Source organism: Bubalus bubalis, chromosome 20, assembly GCF_019923935.1.
Source record: "Bubalus bubalis isolate 160015118507 breed Murrah chromosome 20, NDDB_SH_1, whole genome shotgun sequence".
Classification (NCBI taxonomy): Eukaryota; Metazoa; Chordata; class Mammalia; order Artiodactyla; family Bovidae; genus Bubalus; species Bubalus bubalis.
Window position 1 is genome coordinate 2,213,314 of NC_059176.1, and position 15,735 is coordinate 2,229,048.

The 15,735-nt window shown below is 63.3% G+C and overlaps 2 protein-coding genes across 12 annotated transcripts in view; one reads left to right on the top strand and one right to left on the bottom strand.

Moving 5' to 3' along the window:
• Positions 1 to 5,090, top strand: part of PPP1R13B (protein phosphatase 1 regulatory subunit 13B) — a 76,365-nt gene extending 71,275 nt beyond the window's left edge. For 3 of the 8 annotated variants that reach the window (XM_044933244.2, XM_044933245.2, XM_044933248.2), the window contains 6 exons: positions 166 to 917; positions 1,446 to 1,583; positions 1,659 to 1,792; positions 2,381 to 2,547; positions 3,436 to 3,635; positions 3,845 to 4,133. In XM_044933244.2, coding sequence (XP_044789179.1) covers positions 166 to 917; positions 1,446 to 1,583; positions 1,659 to 1,792; positions 2,381 to 2,547; positions 3,436 to 3,635; positions 3,845 to 4,015 — 1,562 coding nt within the window. In that variant the 3' untranslated portion in view covers positions 4,016 to 4,133. Of the gene's footprint in view, positions 1 to 165; positions 918 to 1,445; positions 1,584 to 1,658; positions 1,793 to 2,380; positions 2,548 to 3,435; positions 3,636 to 3,844; positions 4,134 to 4,154 lie in introns of those variants that run through there. The other 5 variants (XM_044933247.2, XM_044933250.2, XM_044933246.2 and 2 more) reach the window with 4 other exon arrangements.
• Positions 5,091 to 5,323: 233 nt separating this feature from the next.
• On the bottom strand, positions 5,324 to 15,726 carry ZFYVE21 (zinc finger FYVE-type containing 21). 4 transcript variants are annotated; one of them, XM_025271413.3, is made up of 8 exons: positions 15,589 to 15,726; positions 8,458 to 8,508; positions 8,167 to 8,335; positions 7,742 to 7,817; positions 7,563 to 7,660; positions 7,188 to 7,235; positions 5,970 to 6,112; positions 5,324 to 5,874 (listed from the first exon to the last, which is right to left on the bottom strand). In XM_025271413.3, the coding sequence occupies exons 1-8, from the start codon at positions 15,724 to 15,726 to the stop codon at positions 5,839 to 5,841; spliced, it is 759 nt and encodes a 252-aa protein (XP_025127198.3). In that variant the 3' UTR covers positions 5,324 to 5,838. The 4 variants fall into 4 exon arrangements, with proteins under 4 accessions (XP_025127198.3, XP_044789198.2, XP_025127200.3 ...); XM_044933263.2 differs by lacking the exon at positions 15,589 to 15,726 and adding an exon at positions 14,984 to 15,087; XM_025271415.3 differs by lacking the exon at positions 15,589 to 15,726 and adding an exon at positions 14,137 to 14,942.
• Positions 15,727 to 15,735: the final 9 nt, after the last annotated feature.

A 15,735-nucleotide genomic window follows, 5' to 3' on the forward strand; every position in this document is an offset into this window, starting at 1 on the left:
GGGTAGGCCACTTTGCAGCCTTTTTCTTTTTTGCATCTGAAAAAGCCCTGATTCCGTACACACCAATCAAGTAGAGTCCCCCTCCCCAGGGAGGAGTTCACGGTTCCCGTGGCTTTCCTGTGGCCTCTGGTGGGCAGGTGCTGAGTGCTGGGCTTGTCTCCCCAGTGTACGGGAAGCCAGTTCTGCCATCTGGCTCCACGTCCCCGTCCCCGCTGCCCTTCCTGCATGGCTCGCTGGCCCCGGGTGCCACGCAACCCCCGCCTCCTGGGGAGAGCGCCGAGAAGGAGCCGGAGCCCGAGAGCCCCGCGCCGCCCGGGGATGGGGCCGTGGAGAGCCTGCCACGGCCGCTCAGCCCCACCAAGCTGACGCCCATCGTGCACTCGCCGCTGCGCTACCAGAGCGACGCCGACCTGGAGGCCCTGCGCAGGAAGCTGGCCAACGCGCCGCGGCCCCTGAAGAAGCGCAGCTCCATCACAGAGCCCGAGGGCCCTGGTGGGCCCAACATCCAGAAGCTGCTGTACCAGCGCTTCAACACGCTGGCTGGCGGCATGGAGGGTGCCCCCTTCTACCAGCCCAGCCCCTCGCAGGACTTCCTGGGCTCCTTGGCTGACGTGGACAATGGGAATGCCACTGCCAATGGGAACCTGGGCGAGGCTGGCCCCGCCCCGCCCACCGCCCCGCTCCCCGCCGAGCCCGCCCCCGCCTCTGACGCCAACGACAACCGGCTCCCTTCCCCTGAACCTGAGGGCCTGCTCTGTCCCCCGAACACCCACCAGACGGCTGAGCCGGCCGAGGATGACAACAACAACGTGGCCACGGCCCCGTCCACCGAGCAGGCCCCCAGCCCTGGGGCTGAGGCCCCCTCTCCAGGGGAGGAGCAGGCGCCCCCAGCTGTGCCGCTGTCCTTGGCCTCTACGGTGGGTGTCGCCCTAGACCAGGGCACCGGCTTCCTGGCCAGCCAGCCAGAGCTGGTCAGGGACACACCTGGGTCGGGTGGTGCTGGGCAGTGGAGCCAGGCTCGCCCCGGGGGCCCAAGGGTTCCTGAGGAAGGGGGGCGTCGCTGGGATCAGGGCAGTCAGCTAGGGGAGGAGACCCTACTAAACAGAGCGCTGGGGGCAGAGCGGTGCTGAAGGAGCAGAGGGAGGTGGGAACCTCTTGCCCTGAGCCCCTTGGCAGGGCAGGGGCAGTTCAGCTCTGAGGTTCCCCTCGCTGCCTCCCTCGGACACCTGCAGGGACAGCCGGCCCCCAAGGCAGAGCTGCCCCTGAGAGCCGGGCGCAGGCTGGTCTGCAGTGCCCTCTTCTTGCTCGCTGGGGCTGCAGGCGGAGGCTCTGCAGGTGGAGCTCTGCCTTGAGCTCTAGGACCCCTCCTCCTGCCTCCTCCACTCCGCTCCCAGCCTGCTTGCGTGGGGTCGCTTTGAAATCCAAAGCACACTTCCTCCCCATAGAGCAAGCGGACCAACCTGAAGAAGCCCAACTCAGAGCGGACGGGGCACGGCTTGCGGGTCCGCTTCAACCCGCTGGCGCTGCTCCTGGACGCGTCTCTGGAGGGGGAGTTCGACCTGGTGCAGAGGGTCATCTACGAGGTGAGCGCGTGCGTGTGTGGGGCAGCGGCCCTGGCGGCGCCTGGCGGGGCTCATGTGCCATGTCCCGTGTCGTAGGTGGAGGACCCCAGCAAGCCCAACGACGAGGGCATCACCCCCCTGCACAACGCCGTCTGTGCCGGCCACCACCACATCGTGCGGTTCCTGCTGGACTTCGGGGTCAACGTGAATGCTGCCGACAGCGACGGCTGGTGAGGCCCTGGGGTGGGTGGGGGCAGAGGAGGAAAGGAGACAGGACGGCCGCACCCGGGGCGGCGCCTCCTCCCGGCCACCTCCGTTCTCGCGCTGGTTTTGCCAAAGGCTCCGCTGTGATCATGCCTGTCACACGGCTGACCACGGAACCATTTGTTCTCAAGCGGCCAGAAAGCCTGTGTGGAGGGACCCATGCGGTTGACTGTGAGCCTCAGGCCGCAGTCTGTGCCGCCGCCTGTGAACATGTTTCTTATATCGTCGTAACGTACAGCCGTTATCATCACAGCTGCTGTGAGGGCCACGTCCATGGTGTGAGGGCATGTTCACGTCACACCACGAACACGCAGTTTACAGGTTGCTTCTCGGTCCGCTCACCACCCAGCCTTTTGAGGTGTGGGTGTGGGTGTGGTGTGTTGGGGGCGGTGTGTGTGTTTGTATGGTCTGTGTGTCCATTGTAAACGTGGAAGTAGAATCAGGCCCCTGCAAAGGCAGCAACACAGCAGCTGGCTGGGCGGTGAGCACGCGCCCTGCAGGCCGCCCGGGACCTGGGCCGCCGGCAGGACGTGAGGCCTCCCTGTGCCCCGCAGGACGCCCCTGCACTGCGCCGCCTCTTGCAACAGCGTCCACCTCTGCAAGCAGCTGGTGGAGAGCGGCGCCGCCATCTTCGCCTCCACCATCAGCGACATCGAGACGGCTGCGGACAAGTGCGAGGAGATGGAAGAGGGCTACATCCAGTGCTCCCAGTTTCTATACGGTAGGGGCGTGGGCACACGCCCTTGGGTGCTGTTCCTGGGCCGTGGTAGGCACGCGCCATGCCACTGCCTGGGCCGAGAGAAGCCCCGAGTTCACCCTTGGAAAGCCCAGTCTGTCTCCTGGGAACAGAGGTCACTACGGCCCTTGGGCTCATCCCTGAAGACCTGTCACATTCTCACGGTCAGGATTCCATGCTGAGTTGCCCAAAACAAAGTCTTCCCCTCTCTGCCAGATGTTCTCTGTGCAGAGGAGGGGGATAGGGCGGCCAGGATGCCCTGGGCACGCAGCAGCCCAGAGCGAGGCCTCGAGGGCGGTATCCCGGGTGGTCTCAGTCCCCACTCTGTGGATAGTGATGCACAGAAGGGCAGTGCCCCAGGCCCAGCCCCCAAGACAGGCTGTTCGGGGGGCAGGGGACGCCTGTGCCGGGAGGCGGCAGCCTGTTGCTCTGGTGGAGCATGCTTCCCACCCCCAAGAGCGGCACACGGGTCTTCAGTCATGGGCTTGTAGGTTCTAAGTTTCACTCTAAGAAACAGCACCTTTTCTTCTCCCTGGAGAAGGGCACCGTGACCCACTCCAGTGTTCTTGCCTGGAGAATCCCGTGGACAGAGGAGCCTGGTGGGCCAAGTTACTTAGGGTTGCAGAGTCGGACACGACTGAAGCAACTTAGCATGAACGCACCTTTGCTTCTGGACGTGAAGCTTCTGCCGCGGGCCTCTTGCTGGGACATGGAAGGGACTGGTGGCGTTATTCTGGGGGCGGCAGCCAGCCCAGCCTCTAAGCGCTCTGCTGCAGCCCCAGCGGGCTGCCCAAGGCCAGTGGCGTCTCCAAGCCTGGCGTGGGCCCTCAGCAGCCTGCCCTGCAGACCTGACTGTCGGCTCTCCTGTCCCAGGCGTGCAGGAGAAGCTGGGCGTGATGAACAAAGGCGTGGTGTATGCCCTGTGGACCTACGAGGCCCAGAACAGCGACGAGCTGACCTTCCGCGAAGGGGATGCACTCACCATTCTGCGGCGCAAGGACGAGGTCGAGACCGACTGGTGGTGGGCTCGCCTCGGGGACCGGGAGGGCTACGTGCCCAGGAACCTGCTGGGGGTAAGGCCGTGCTGGAGTCCTCCTACTGCTGGGGGCGGGGCCCTCCTACTGCTCAGACCCTGGGGGCAAGACTGCCTTTCTCCATGCTTCCTGGGAGCCGCAGGGAGTGGGGCGGGTCAGGGGGCATCTGCTCTGGGGGAGGCCTGTGGGGAGGCTGGAGCCCCTCGATGAGGGCTGCTCACAGCGTGTTCTGCTCCCGGGGCCCGCAGGCTGCGCCCTCTGCACCGATGGCCCCTCAGGCCCTGGGCCTCCCTCTGCTCTCGGCTCCGCGCCCAGTGGGCTGGCAGCTGCTCTCGTCCTGCAGTCACTGGACACCTGCAAGGCACCTTTGGGGGCCTTACAGACAGTACCGGTACCTTAGGTGGTCCCGAGTGCCCTGAGAGAAAAAGGCACGGGGCCTCTGGGCGTTAGTAGGGTGTCTCCAGAGGGGGGCGGCCTCTGAGCATCAGCCTGGCCTCGGCACAGGGCCCCTGCCCAGCAGTTGTCCCCTCGTCCTAAGCCCTGTCCATTGCCTCCCAGTTGTATCCACGGATCAAACCCCGACAGCGGACGCTGGCCTGAGTGCCCCCGGCAGCACCGCACAGGCTCGCCAGCGGTGGGGAGCGGCTCAGGCTGACTTGGCCATCTCCCGGAAGTGGACGCTGGACGCAGCTTCAGGGGCTCCCACAGCAGACCGTTTCCGCGGTGTGAGGGCCCCCGGGTGAGGGTCTGCCCTCGGCTCAGAGGCCTTCACCTCCAAGGAGACTGAATTTTGCCAATTACTGTAAATCCAAATAAACACCCAGCTTTCTAAACCACCACCCGTGTTGCCAATAAGAAGCCCTGTCGTTGACCCCCGATTGGTTGCCGATGAAGACGATGCTCTTATGGACGTGGGCCCCAAGGCCCCCTCACCCCAGTATTGCCCCAGCACCCCCCAGAGAGCCTGCCAGCTGTGAGGCGTGCCCCTCGCTGGAGCCCTGCCCTCCTGTCCACCGGAAGTCAGAAGCCCGGCGCCATCCTCGCGTGCGTTTCTTCTCTCATCACCAAAGGAGCCTGTGTGGAGGCCTGTCTAGCGGGGTGTCTGAGGTGTGGGCTGCTTTCCCGTTCCAGGCCTCAGTCTAGGTCACCAACAGGCCACAGGCACAAGGAGCCTTAGGACCAAGTGACACCACCGGGTCAAAAGTTTCAACGCGGCGGCGCCGCCTTCCTGCGGCCTCCCGCTGCCCCAGTGCCCGTGCCCCTCCCGGCGCCGTGAAGGCCCGGGCAGGGGGCAGGTGGATGGGGCTAGACTCCCCGGTCCCTCTGCCCTGGTTCCAGACTTACAGTGAGGCGCTTGCCCGAGATTTGAACTGTACGTACAGGCTTTTATATACCAAAAGTATTTTTTGACTAAACCACTCGAAACTATCAAAACCATGTTGGAAATTTTTTTTTTTTCCTCATTAAAGTCCAGGCCCTGAGCTTTAATTTCCATGTACGAGTCTCGTGTGTAATTTACGTATGGACATGTGTAGATCCTTGGAGCACCGATTGTACACAGTGTGCTCACGAGCAAGGAGCACCCGCGGGCAGCCTGTGCCGAGGGTGTACATGCACGCAATAAACGCTGTCTCTCACGGGCGGCTTCGAGTCTTGTGTTCTGGAGCCGGAGCTGAGCTGAGCGGGAAGCTCGGGTTGTCTGGACACACAGAGGCAAGGCCTGATCCTTACTTTCAAAATAAGTTTTAATCGTAAGCTTTATATACAAATTGTTGTACAGTTATTTTAAAGTGAAATAGAAAGTGAGAAGTACAAAATACAAAGCATGCTCCTTCCCCAGTGAAGTGTCGGGGTTTGTTTGTGGCCCTGGGTTAGTGACACGCCGAGCGGGCAGTGCGAGAAGCGCACCAGTACCCATCAGGCCAGGGGACCACTGCCCGGATCACGTCTGTGGAAGGACCAGTGAGCATCAGGGAACCAGAACCTTCTAGTAAACATGGGCACTTGTAAAAACAAGGCAGAGAGTATTAGCAGTAGTGTAGCTCAGCCTCTCCCCCCGCAGTTAGGTATCAACAAGTGTCAGACAAGTTCTAAAGCGTGCATGGTCTGGAGCGTTAACCGATATTGCACTAGGCAGGCTCTGAGGGCTTGGCTGCGTCTCCAGCACTTGTAGGGTTAGTCGTGCCTATGCGCCCATGAGCAGGTGCTGCTGCCCCAAGCGGACCGTCCAGCCCGTGTGGAGTTACTGGTCCCGAGACTCGTAGAGGAGCTTGGCCGCCTGCAAGGTGACCAGAAAGAAAGGCATGTGCCTGGCTGAGGCGGGTGGAGGCACCTCGGCGGGGCGGGGGCGGGAGAGCGCGGAGCAGCAGGTACCTTGTGCATGGCCGCCAGCCACGCCGACGCCTGCCTCCTGCTGCCGTCGGGGTCCTCGCCGGCTGTCAGCGTCAGCTGCGTCAGCCCCTCCGCCCCCGGGGTCGTGTACTGCAGGGTCATGCCTGTGGCCCTCGCGTTGCCTCCTGGAGTGGGAACAAGGTAAGGATGCCCCAAGTGGCCTTGAGCACCAGGGTGCCAGCTGCCCCAAAGCAGTGGCCTGGGCGCCCTCTCCCTGACCCTGGTGCTGGCCTCACAGCTGACCTCTCGGTGGGGCCTGTGTCAGGGCGGCGGCTGCCTGGTGGCCGACCCTGAGCTCACAGGGTGGGCAGGGGCCCGGGTCAAACATTTGTGCCCCATGGCTGAGACCCTGCGCGAGGCTACGCCCGCCTGTCGTGCTGGCCTCACACCCACCCCACCGCCGAGAACCAGAGTCAAGGCGGAGGAGCCACGCCACCGCAGGACACGGGCTCCTGGAAGGCTGTCTTTGGGGGGTGACTGCGCGACAACCGCCTGACGCCAGTCCCCGCAGCTCAGAACCCAGCCCGAAGTGCCAAGCCTGCAAGGCTTTTTTCACAAGCCGCGGTCCCAGCTGTGTCAGCCGGCTCACCCCGGCCCGGGCTCTCTGAAGGGGCGCCACCCCCCGACCCACACCCCCGCTCCGGGGCAGCCCACTGCGTTCTGCCCACCACCTGCTCCTGGAAGGGGGCTTTCCTGATTCCTGTGACTGTGTTGCATTTTGAGAGCCTGTGGCCGGCAGGGCTGAACCCACGTTCATCCCGACCCTCGACAGAAAGTGGGCGACCCTGCTGTGGACAGCGCAGGCGCGGGGACCCTCCCTGCCCTCCACCGCCCCCCGCACCTCCGCTCCGGAACACGTTCTGAGCACTGATGGTTCCAGGAAACCGGGCAGAGCAGGGCTCCCTGCGCTCCCGGAGCCGCCACCACAAGGGGGCGCGGCGCCAGCAGCCCCGGCCCCGCCCCCGGGGAACCCCGCCCCCGAAGCGGCCGCACGGAGCTCGCAAGCCGCCACCGGCTCCCCGCGCCCCGCAGTCGGCTCCCCATTCCTCCCCCGGCCGGGGCCGGCAGACACTGGCCGCCGAGCAGGGCTCCCCCTCAGGAGAGAACAGCCGAGCCCAGGGGACAGACGGCTTCACGGTTTGGCCGCCTCAGGCCCAGTGTCTCAGAGAGCCCCCCTCCCCGCCCCGCAGACACGCTGACCTTCGGCGGCAGGCCGGCTGGCGGGGAGGCTGGTGTGAGAGAGAGTGTCTTTACGGCAGGCAGGCAGGCAGGCAGGCAGGCGAGGACAGCAAGGCCGGTCAGAAATCAGAGAGAGGGCTTGGGTCAGCCTCCGCGCTCGGACCCGAGGCTCAGGAGGGGGGTTCGGGGGAGAGGGTCGAGCTCCCCGAGGAGGGCCGTCTCCGCAGACCCTGGGGGGCGGCGGCGATGGGGGCCCCGCCGCAGTCTCTGGGGAACCGGGTGATGCCAGCCCGAGAGACGGTAAGGAAGAGCGCGGAGCGCACGTCCAGGGAACCTCCTCTCCGCCTCACACGCCCGCCAGTGGAGCCCCGGAGCCCCCCGGCCCGCGGCGCCTACCTCCGGGATGGAGGCCCTCCGTGAGCATCTGCACGGCAGCGATGCGCGCCACCTCCACCTCGCGGTGATCGTCCCCGTCCCCGTCCAGAAGCAGGAACCTGCAGCAGACAGAGGCGTCCGTGCCACGGCCCTCCGAGGCTCCGGGCGCCCAGTGCCAGGGGAGAAGCGCCCGCCCTCACCTCTGGTTGCTGGAAAGACGGCAGACCATCGTGTCCGGCTTCTCGGAGTTCTCGAAAGTCACGAGGAAGGTGGCTCCTGCGGAGGGGACCAGACGTGAGCACGCGGTAGCCCCCCGCGCCGCCCCCTCCAGGCCAGGGACACGCACAGAAGGCAGGAGGGGGCGAGGCGGCGGCGGGAAGGGTGTGACGGGGTCGGGGTGCAATGCCGGAGGCCAGAAGCGCCGCCTGGGGCTCCCCCAGGCCGGATCGCAGGGCGCTGACCCGCCCCCAGGGGACCCCCAGAGCAGCCCGGCCAGGAGGGCCTGCGGGCCGGGGGTGGGAGAGAGGGCTGCCAGGTCCTGGGGGCTCCGCCCGCCCGGAGCCCCGGGGCGGCTGGGACCACACCCGGCGGAGTCCCACCCACCGCCCCCCTGCCCGGCGCTCACCGCTCAGCAGCAGCTTGAGCTGCCGGTCGTAGAAGTCTGCCTCGCGCCGCGACACCGGCGCGCACCCGGCGCACTGCCGCACGGGGTCCACGAAGCACATGCGCCGCAGCGCCACCTTCTGGCCGCAGCACTTGTCGCAGAAGCACTTCCCGCACCGGCGGCAGTGGTGCTGGGGACGCGGCACGGGCGTGAGCACCCCGCAGACCGCGGGCACCAGCGGCCGCCGCGATGCCTCGAGGGGCCCCGCCCCCACACCGCACCTGGGCCGCCCTCCTGCCCCGCCCAGCTCACCTTCCTGGTGAGAAAGTCAAACTTGGTGTCACACTGCATGCACCTCGGGCACTAGGAAACAAGGGGACAGGGGTCAGGCCGCGCGGCCTGCTCCTCCGGGAGCCCCCGCCCGCCAGCACCCAGGCTCGGCCAGGAGACACCGCAGCTGGGGCAGCGGTCAGCCGGCAGAGGTGGGGCCAGGCCCGGCTGCCCGGGGCCCCGGAGGGGAGCCTGGGACAGTGCTCCCAGCACCGGCCAGGGCCCAGCCTGGAGACGGCCACGTCACCACCCAGCCACAACCACACGAGCGCCCAGACCTGTCACCTGACCGTGGGGACGGGCTGTCCCCACGTGGCAAGGCCCGGCCTCCGCGGTGGGAAAGCTTCTCACTGCAAAGATGCGGGACCGGAAATGCCGCCACGGGTCAGGGGGCCGGGCGCCCTGACCGTGTGACCGTCGCCTAACCCGCCCGCCCCCAGTCAGTCCTGGCCAGCAGGCCCAACCCCGCCGCCCTGCCCTGGGCGTCCTCTGCCGGCTTCACTTGGGGCAGCCAGAACCCAGGCAGGCTCTGCTCTCGCTCCCAACACAGGGCTTGACCTTGACACCCTCCCCCTCCCCCCAGGCCCAACTCAGGGCAGGGCCGGCCCACGGTTCCCGGTTGGCCTAAAGGTCCAGTACCCTTCTCCAGGGGAGGGTGGTGGGCAAGGCCAGTCTGCAGATGCCCCCTGCAGCAGGCTGCCATGCCCCCTGCCTCAGGCCGCCATGGCCCTGCACTGAGCAGCCATCTAAGCTTTAAGTGATCCCGTGACTGATGTTTTCTTGTTTTCTCTTTGTTCTTCAGCGGCTTTCCCGCCAGGACACAGGGCCTGGCCCTCCAGAATCACCCGCAGGGTCTGCCCGCCTTGGGCATGAGCTGACGAATCCCAGGGCTGCTGCCCCCACCAGCCCCGCCACTGCCTCTCCCTGTCACTTCTGGAACCTTCCGTGTTTGGCACTCAGGTCTCCACCCGGGGCAGGGCCTCTGTGTGCCACACCCTTCTGTGCCCTCACACATCTGCCGCAGAGTCCGCGGGATGAGGGTGCAGTCGTGGAGGCTGACCCAGCTCCCCCCTTGCCGGGAGGCTCACATCTGAGCAACTGAGAGACCAAGTTCTAAACTAAGACCACAGCAGAAGGTAAAATACAATCCCTGAAAAATATTAGTGAGCTAGACTTTTTGTATTAATCTAAATAAACCAATGAGATTATTCAGAAAACAGATTTTTAAACAAGGTAATTTTCCTAGGGATTATATAAGAGAAAAGAAGCTTTTAAAATTATGAACAGAATGATTTGATATGAAAATAAAATTAAATAAAGAAATAAGAGTTGCGGATGAAGACGTAAGAGTCAAGAATTCATACCTGGTCTGAGATCAGCTACACTGAAAGGAGACGCCAGCCCAGGCCCGGGCCGGCACTGCACCCTGAGCAGCTGACTGGACCCAGAGGAGAGGCCCCGGGGTAGGAGACCGCCATCCGGGAGACGGTCCAGAAACCAGGGACCAGCAGCCTGCCCCCCGCCCCCCGCGAGGCCAAAGGCCCCGGAGACGCCTGCCCCTGAGGCCACACACACCAGGCCTGTCCCCACGGCACCCCTGGGGCGGGCGGGGGCTGCGATAGGGGAGAAGCTCCATGAGCCGAGACATACAGGTGTGCACACACAGACACACACACGTGCACGGGCGTGCGGCCACTGCCAGATCCTCCCCGGGCTGCCCCTTCCCCAGCTCAATAACGAGCCCGTGTGCTGCCCCCCAGGACTCTCACCCCACAGTCGGGGGAGGGAGCCGGTGGTAAGGGGAGGGGTCTCCACAGATCCCCACGAGAGGACAGGGTGGGTGGGGGGGGGGCGGGCAGCCAGGGGTCAGAGCCGGGCAGCCCTGACCCAACCCCTCGCTGCTCCAGGGAGCCAGCAGCTGACTGGCGCCCACCCTGCAGATGCAGGAGACCAGGAGACTTCTGACGATGCCGGGGGGGGAGGGGGTTAAGTGAGGCGACAAGGGATGATGAAGGAAGAAACCAGAAAGGTCCACAGGAAGCCGGGCCGGAACAGAGGAGGCCTTCGGAAGCTGTGGGGCACCCCTTGGCAGCCCAGCGCAGAGGCCCTGGAGGACTGCTCGGAGACGGCGGTCTCTGCAGACCAGCTGCCCCGGGAGCCCTGGGAGTGCTCAGGTGGCTCCTTCAAAGTACAACAGAAGACAGACTGGAGAGATTAAAGGAATGTTTCAAGAGAAGCGACTAGAAAGAATGGAGCTTTAGGACAGCCGCCCGCCCTCCCTCTGAGGCTGGAGCGACAGGGGACCGCCGCCCACGCTGTCCTCCCAGACGCCAGGCTCCCACGTAAGAGCTTCTCAGGCTCCTCGAGAAGTAAATCATAAAGGTAAGTTTCAAAGTTACACGTATTAACGCATCTTTGTTGAAAAGCAACCATTTTTAAAGAGTAAAAAAACTCCTACAAATACAAAATAAATCCATGTCAAAGATTTAACTCAATTAACTGAGGGAAGCAATGAAATATTAAAAAGACACGCTCACAGGGAAATCTGAGGAGCAGACCCACAGCAGCCCCAGGGACGAGGTGAATCTGCCAACACGGTTCATGGGGCAGGGGCTGAGGAGAGGGGGGACGGGCGCCTCCCAGGATGGGCCTCGCCTCTCCTGCAGAACCCGGGCGCAGACAATGCCTCCCGAAGGAGCGCCCCACCGGCCACGGGGCCCGTGGGCAGCTCCTGAGCGAGTGGGCAGGCCTGCGGGGCCACCACGAGGGATCCACCTGGGATCCCAGAGGCCAGAGACGGGGACCCCTTGGGCAGTGTTCTCGGAAATCGTCCTGCAAAGAGCGCCCTCCTCACGTGCCCTGGAGGAGACGCACAGACACCCCAGCCACCCTCCACAAGCCAGACAGGGGCTGCAGGCGGGACCCACGGCCCTGCTGGTCCCCTCACTGACCGAAACGACATGCGCGTGAACCTCACTTGATGCAACCTTCATTAATCTCTCCTTCCTTCAGGCCCTTGAACTCTGACCCACCTCTTAGCCTGAGACAGTCCAGGGGTGATGCGCCTGAACCGCTATCAGATCACACTAGCTGCCCCCTGCCTGCCCCTCCCACCCTGCTCCCCAAAGCCTGGTCTGCGCCCCCCATGGAGAAGCCCCCTGCTGTCTGCCCCTGGACAGCTTGTGGATCCCTTGGTCAGAGCCACCCCACAATGACCCTCTGAAACATAATCCCTCCCCACCCAAGTCCACCTTTGCTTCTTGTTTGACACACCCGTGTCCCCCATTTGCCTCTGCAGAGCCTCTGATGTCGAGACCACTATCTGCTTAAACCACCACACAACTGCACTCGTCTCACACGCTAGCAAAGCAACGCTCAAAATCCTCCAAGCCAAGTTTCAACAGTACGTGAACGTGAACTTCCAGATGTTCAAGATGGATTTAGAAAAGGCAAAGGAACCAGGGATCAAATTGCCAACATCCACTGGATCATAGAAAAAGCAAGAGAGTTCCAGAAAAACACCTATTTCTGCTTTACTGACTATGCCAAAGCCTTTGACTGTGTGGATCACAACGAACTATGGAAAATTCTGAAAGAGATGGGAATACAAGACCACCTGACCTGCCTCCTGAAAAATCTGTATGCAGGTCAAGAAGCAACAGAACCGGACACGGAACAATGGACTGGTTCCAAATCGGGAAAGGAGTACATCAAGGCTGTATATTGTCACCCTGCTTATTTAACTTACATGCAGAGTACATCATGCGAAATGCCAGGTTGGATGAAGCACAAGCTGGAATCCAGATTGCCAGGAGAAATTATCAATAGCCTCAGATATGCAGATGACACCACCCTAATGGCAGAAAGCGAAGAGGAACTAAAGAGCCTCTAGATGAAAGTGAAAGAGGAGAGTGAAAAAGTTGGCTTAAAGCTCAACATTCAGAAAACGAAGACCATGGCATCTGGTCCCATCATTTCATGGCAAATAGATGAGGAAACAGTGGAAACAGTGTCAGACTTTATTTTTTGGGCTCCAGAATCACTGCAGATGGTGACTGCAGCCATGAAATTAAAAGATGCTTGCTCCTTGGCAGAAAAGCTATGACAAATCTAGACAGCATATTAAAAAACAGAGACATTACTTTGGCAATAAAGGTTCGTTTAGTCAAAGCTATGGTTTTTCCAGTGGTCGTGTATGGATGTGAGAGTTGGACTGTGAAGAAAGCTGAGCACCAAAGAATTGATGCTTTTGAACTGTGGTGTTGGAGAAGACTCTTGAGAGTCCCTTGGACTGCAAGGAGATCCAACCAGTCCATCCTAAAGGAAATCAGTCCTGAATATTCATTGGAAGGACTGATGCTGAAGCTGAAACTCCAATACTGTGGCCACCTGATGCGAAGAGCTGACTCATTTGACAAGACCCTGATGCTGGGAGAGACTGAAGGCAAGAAGAGAAGGGGATGACAGAGGATGAGATGGTTGGATGGCGTCACTGATTCAATGGACATGAGTGTGAGTGAACTCCGGGAGCTGGTGATGGACAGGGAGGCCTGGCGAGCTGCAGTCCACGGGGTCACAAAGAGTCGGACACGACTGAGCGACTGAACTGAACTGACATCAAAACAAGAGCACAGAGCCACCGTTGCCGCCATTACACCCAGGACGGCAGGAAAGGGCGCGTGTGCACCGGCCACAGCAGCCTCCGACGGCTGCACACCCACTCTCCTTGCTGGGGGACACGTGGATACAGTCACACGAGGCCCGAGCTAGGCCCAGGACTCCTGCCACTCCCCCATGCCCCCCACTGCCCCCCCCAACCTCACAAGCTCTTGGAGGCACACAGAAAAGAGAGTCCGTTATTTCTCAGGGCAGGAACCCCTCTGAGAAGAGTCACAGATAACGCACACCTCCAAGTTCTCCAGCATCTGTAAGGGATGTCCCCATGGGCCCAAGGTACCAAGGTGGCACAGGGCTGAGCACCAAGTCAACAGTCGACAGACCCCAAGGAACGATGGGTGCCCGGCGGTTCCACACATGACTGGACACTCGTCCCCATGCAGCCAAGTGGAGGGGGTGAAGCGGGGACGGCATGTCCCCCCCATGCTGTCCCGTGGCCCCGGAAGCACAGGGTGGGCTGAGCCGGGACAGCAGCAGGGGAACCCCCACCTCCCCCAAGCCGCCCCAGATCAGATAGAAGCCAGCCTCCATCCGACTCTCCCAGCCCGAGCTACCCCACCCCAGCCAGCTCTCCTCCAGAACACTCCCCTCGGTCACAGCAGACGCGCCCCTGCCTAATACATGTCAACACGCACTTCCTCAAACTCGGGTCACGGCCACTGGGAGGCCTCCTCCCCTCCTCAGAGCTCCCTCCGCCTTCTTTGGCTGCTGAGACGGCAAACTGGGCTGTGTTTCTGGAGAGCACAAGAAACTGCCACTGGGGAGGGAGCGCCGAGGGGGACAGCACCTCTGCCTGACTCCTCCACCTTTCCCGGGAGCCTGCAGACCCCAGGCTGGGCCCCCACGCCCCGCTGCTCAGAGAGGACACCCGAGGCAGCAAGGGGGTCATTTCAGGAAAGAACAAAGGGCCCCGAAGACGGACAGAGGGGCCCCAGAGCGAACTGAAGAGCCAAAGTGCAGGGCATCCAGGCGGCTTCCACTCACACACGGTCCTTGCTGTGAGCATTTCACGGGGATCAGTCGGGGGAAGAAATGTCTAAAATGGCCCTCGGGGACACCACCAGAAAAGGCTGACAGGCTGGCCTGGGCTGAGGGGGTGGAGATGCTGTGGGCCCCGCGACTGGCCCGTCCTGGCTCCGCCCCCCATGATGGAGACGATCGATCGGCTGGACCTCGGCCCCTTCACCTGCCGCCTCCCAGGCCAGGCGGTGCTGCTGTGACTTCCCTCTGAGCCGTAATGACACCTGCCAGGCTCCCTCACCGATTCATTTAAACGAGCTCCCGGACACGCACTGGCTTAGAGAATGAGAGCTGTGATGTTCCCTTTTTCTTTCTTTAACCACCTTTCAACGGCACTAACCAAGGGCACCGTGTGAGGAAAAGTACATTCCGCGAGTTCAGAGACCGCAAGCACACGGAGGAGAAACGCAGAAAAGGAAGAGCACAACTGGGGCGACAAGAGGCCCGAGAGGAGGGGCCGACGGGGCGAGCCCAGCCCAGTGACCCCCGCGGCCCCCGCCCAGCGCCCTGCCCTCTTGGAGCACCGCGGGCTGGGCTCGCTGACAAGGGGGCGGAGGGAATGAACCCTCCCCCGTCTTCCCAGCGGGCCAACCGCCCCTCCCTAGCTTCTGAGCTCTCCGGTGCCTGGAAAACACCCGAACGCATTCCTCCCGTACCTCCCCACCCCTCCCTGCGGAAAACTTGCCACCGCGATTCCCGGGGCAGGGAGGAAAAGCGGTCAGCTAGAACACGAGGGGCTGTAACTTAAAGTTTGTTTCCAAAGCGTGGTCTTTTCCCGTCTCTTAGACGCTCGAGATTGACAGGAACGCACCAGGCTTCTCCGCCAGCCTTCGCACAGCTGAGAGCCACTGGCTTACGGGATCCGGTCCAAACTCCTGAGCGCAGCACACAAGGGCACAGAGGTGCCGCCCCGCCCCGCCGGGAGCAGGTGCGACTCCCCAGGCAGGACGCCCTGCAGACGCCCCGCCTGGCGACGCCCGCTCGCACCCAGCACCCCCCAGCACCGCAGGCCACGGCGAGGGCCCTGCCCGAGGGCCGATCGCAGAGAAACGCTGCCCTCCCCACGTCCCCGCGCGGGGAGGAAGAGGCAACTGTCAGAAAAGTTCCAGCCCAGCAGCTCGACCGCGGGAGGCGGCCGGTCCACAGACGACGGCGCAGGGGGCAGGGCCCGGGCGGAATCACGGAGGGATGTCGGGGTGGGGGGGCTGCGCACCCTCGAAAAAGGCCAGGCGGAGCGCCCGGGCGGGGGTGGAGCTGGGGATCCGCCAGGGAGCTCCGCCGGGGCCGGGGGCGCGGGGAGCCGAGCGCGGGGCGCCCGGCCCGGGGAGGTCGGGCGGGCCCGGGGAGCCGGCGCGGACGCCAAGAGGGCCGGGGTAGCGGCCGGGGTCCCGGGACTGGCGGGCGGCCGCGACCTACCTCCTTGTCCGGGACCCACGGCGGCTCCTCCAGGCCGAAGGGGCTGCCGTAGGCGCGGTGCTCAGGCACCATGCGCAGGCCGCTGGGGGAGCGCACCAGCTTCTTGGCGTCGCGGCGCGCGGCCACCTCGGAGGACATGACGCCGCC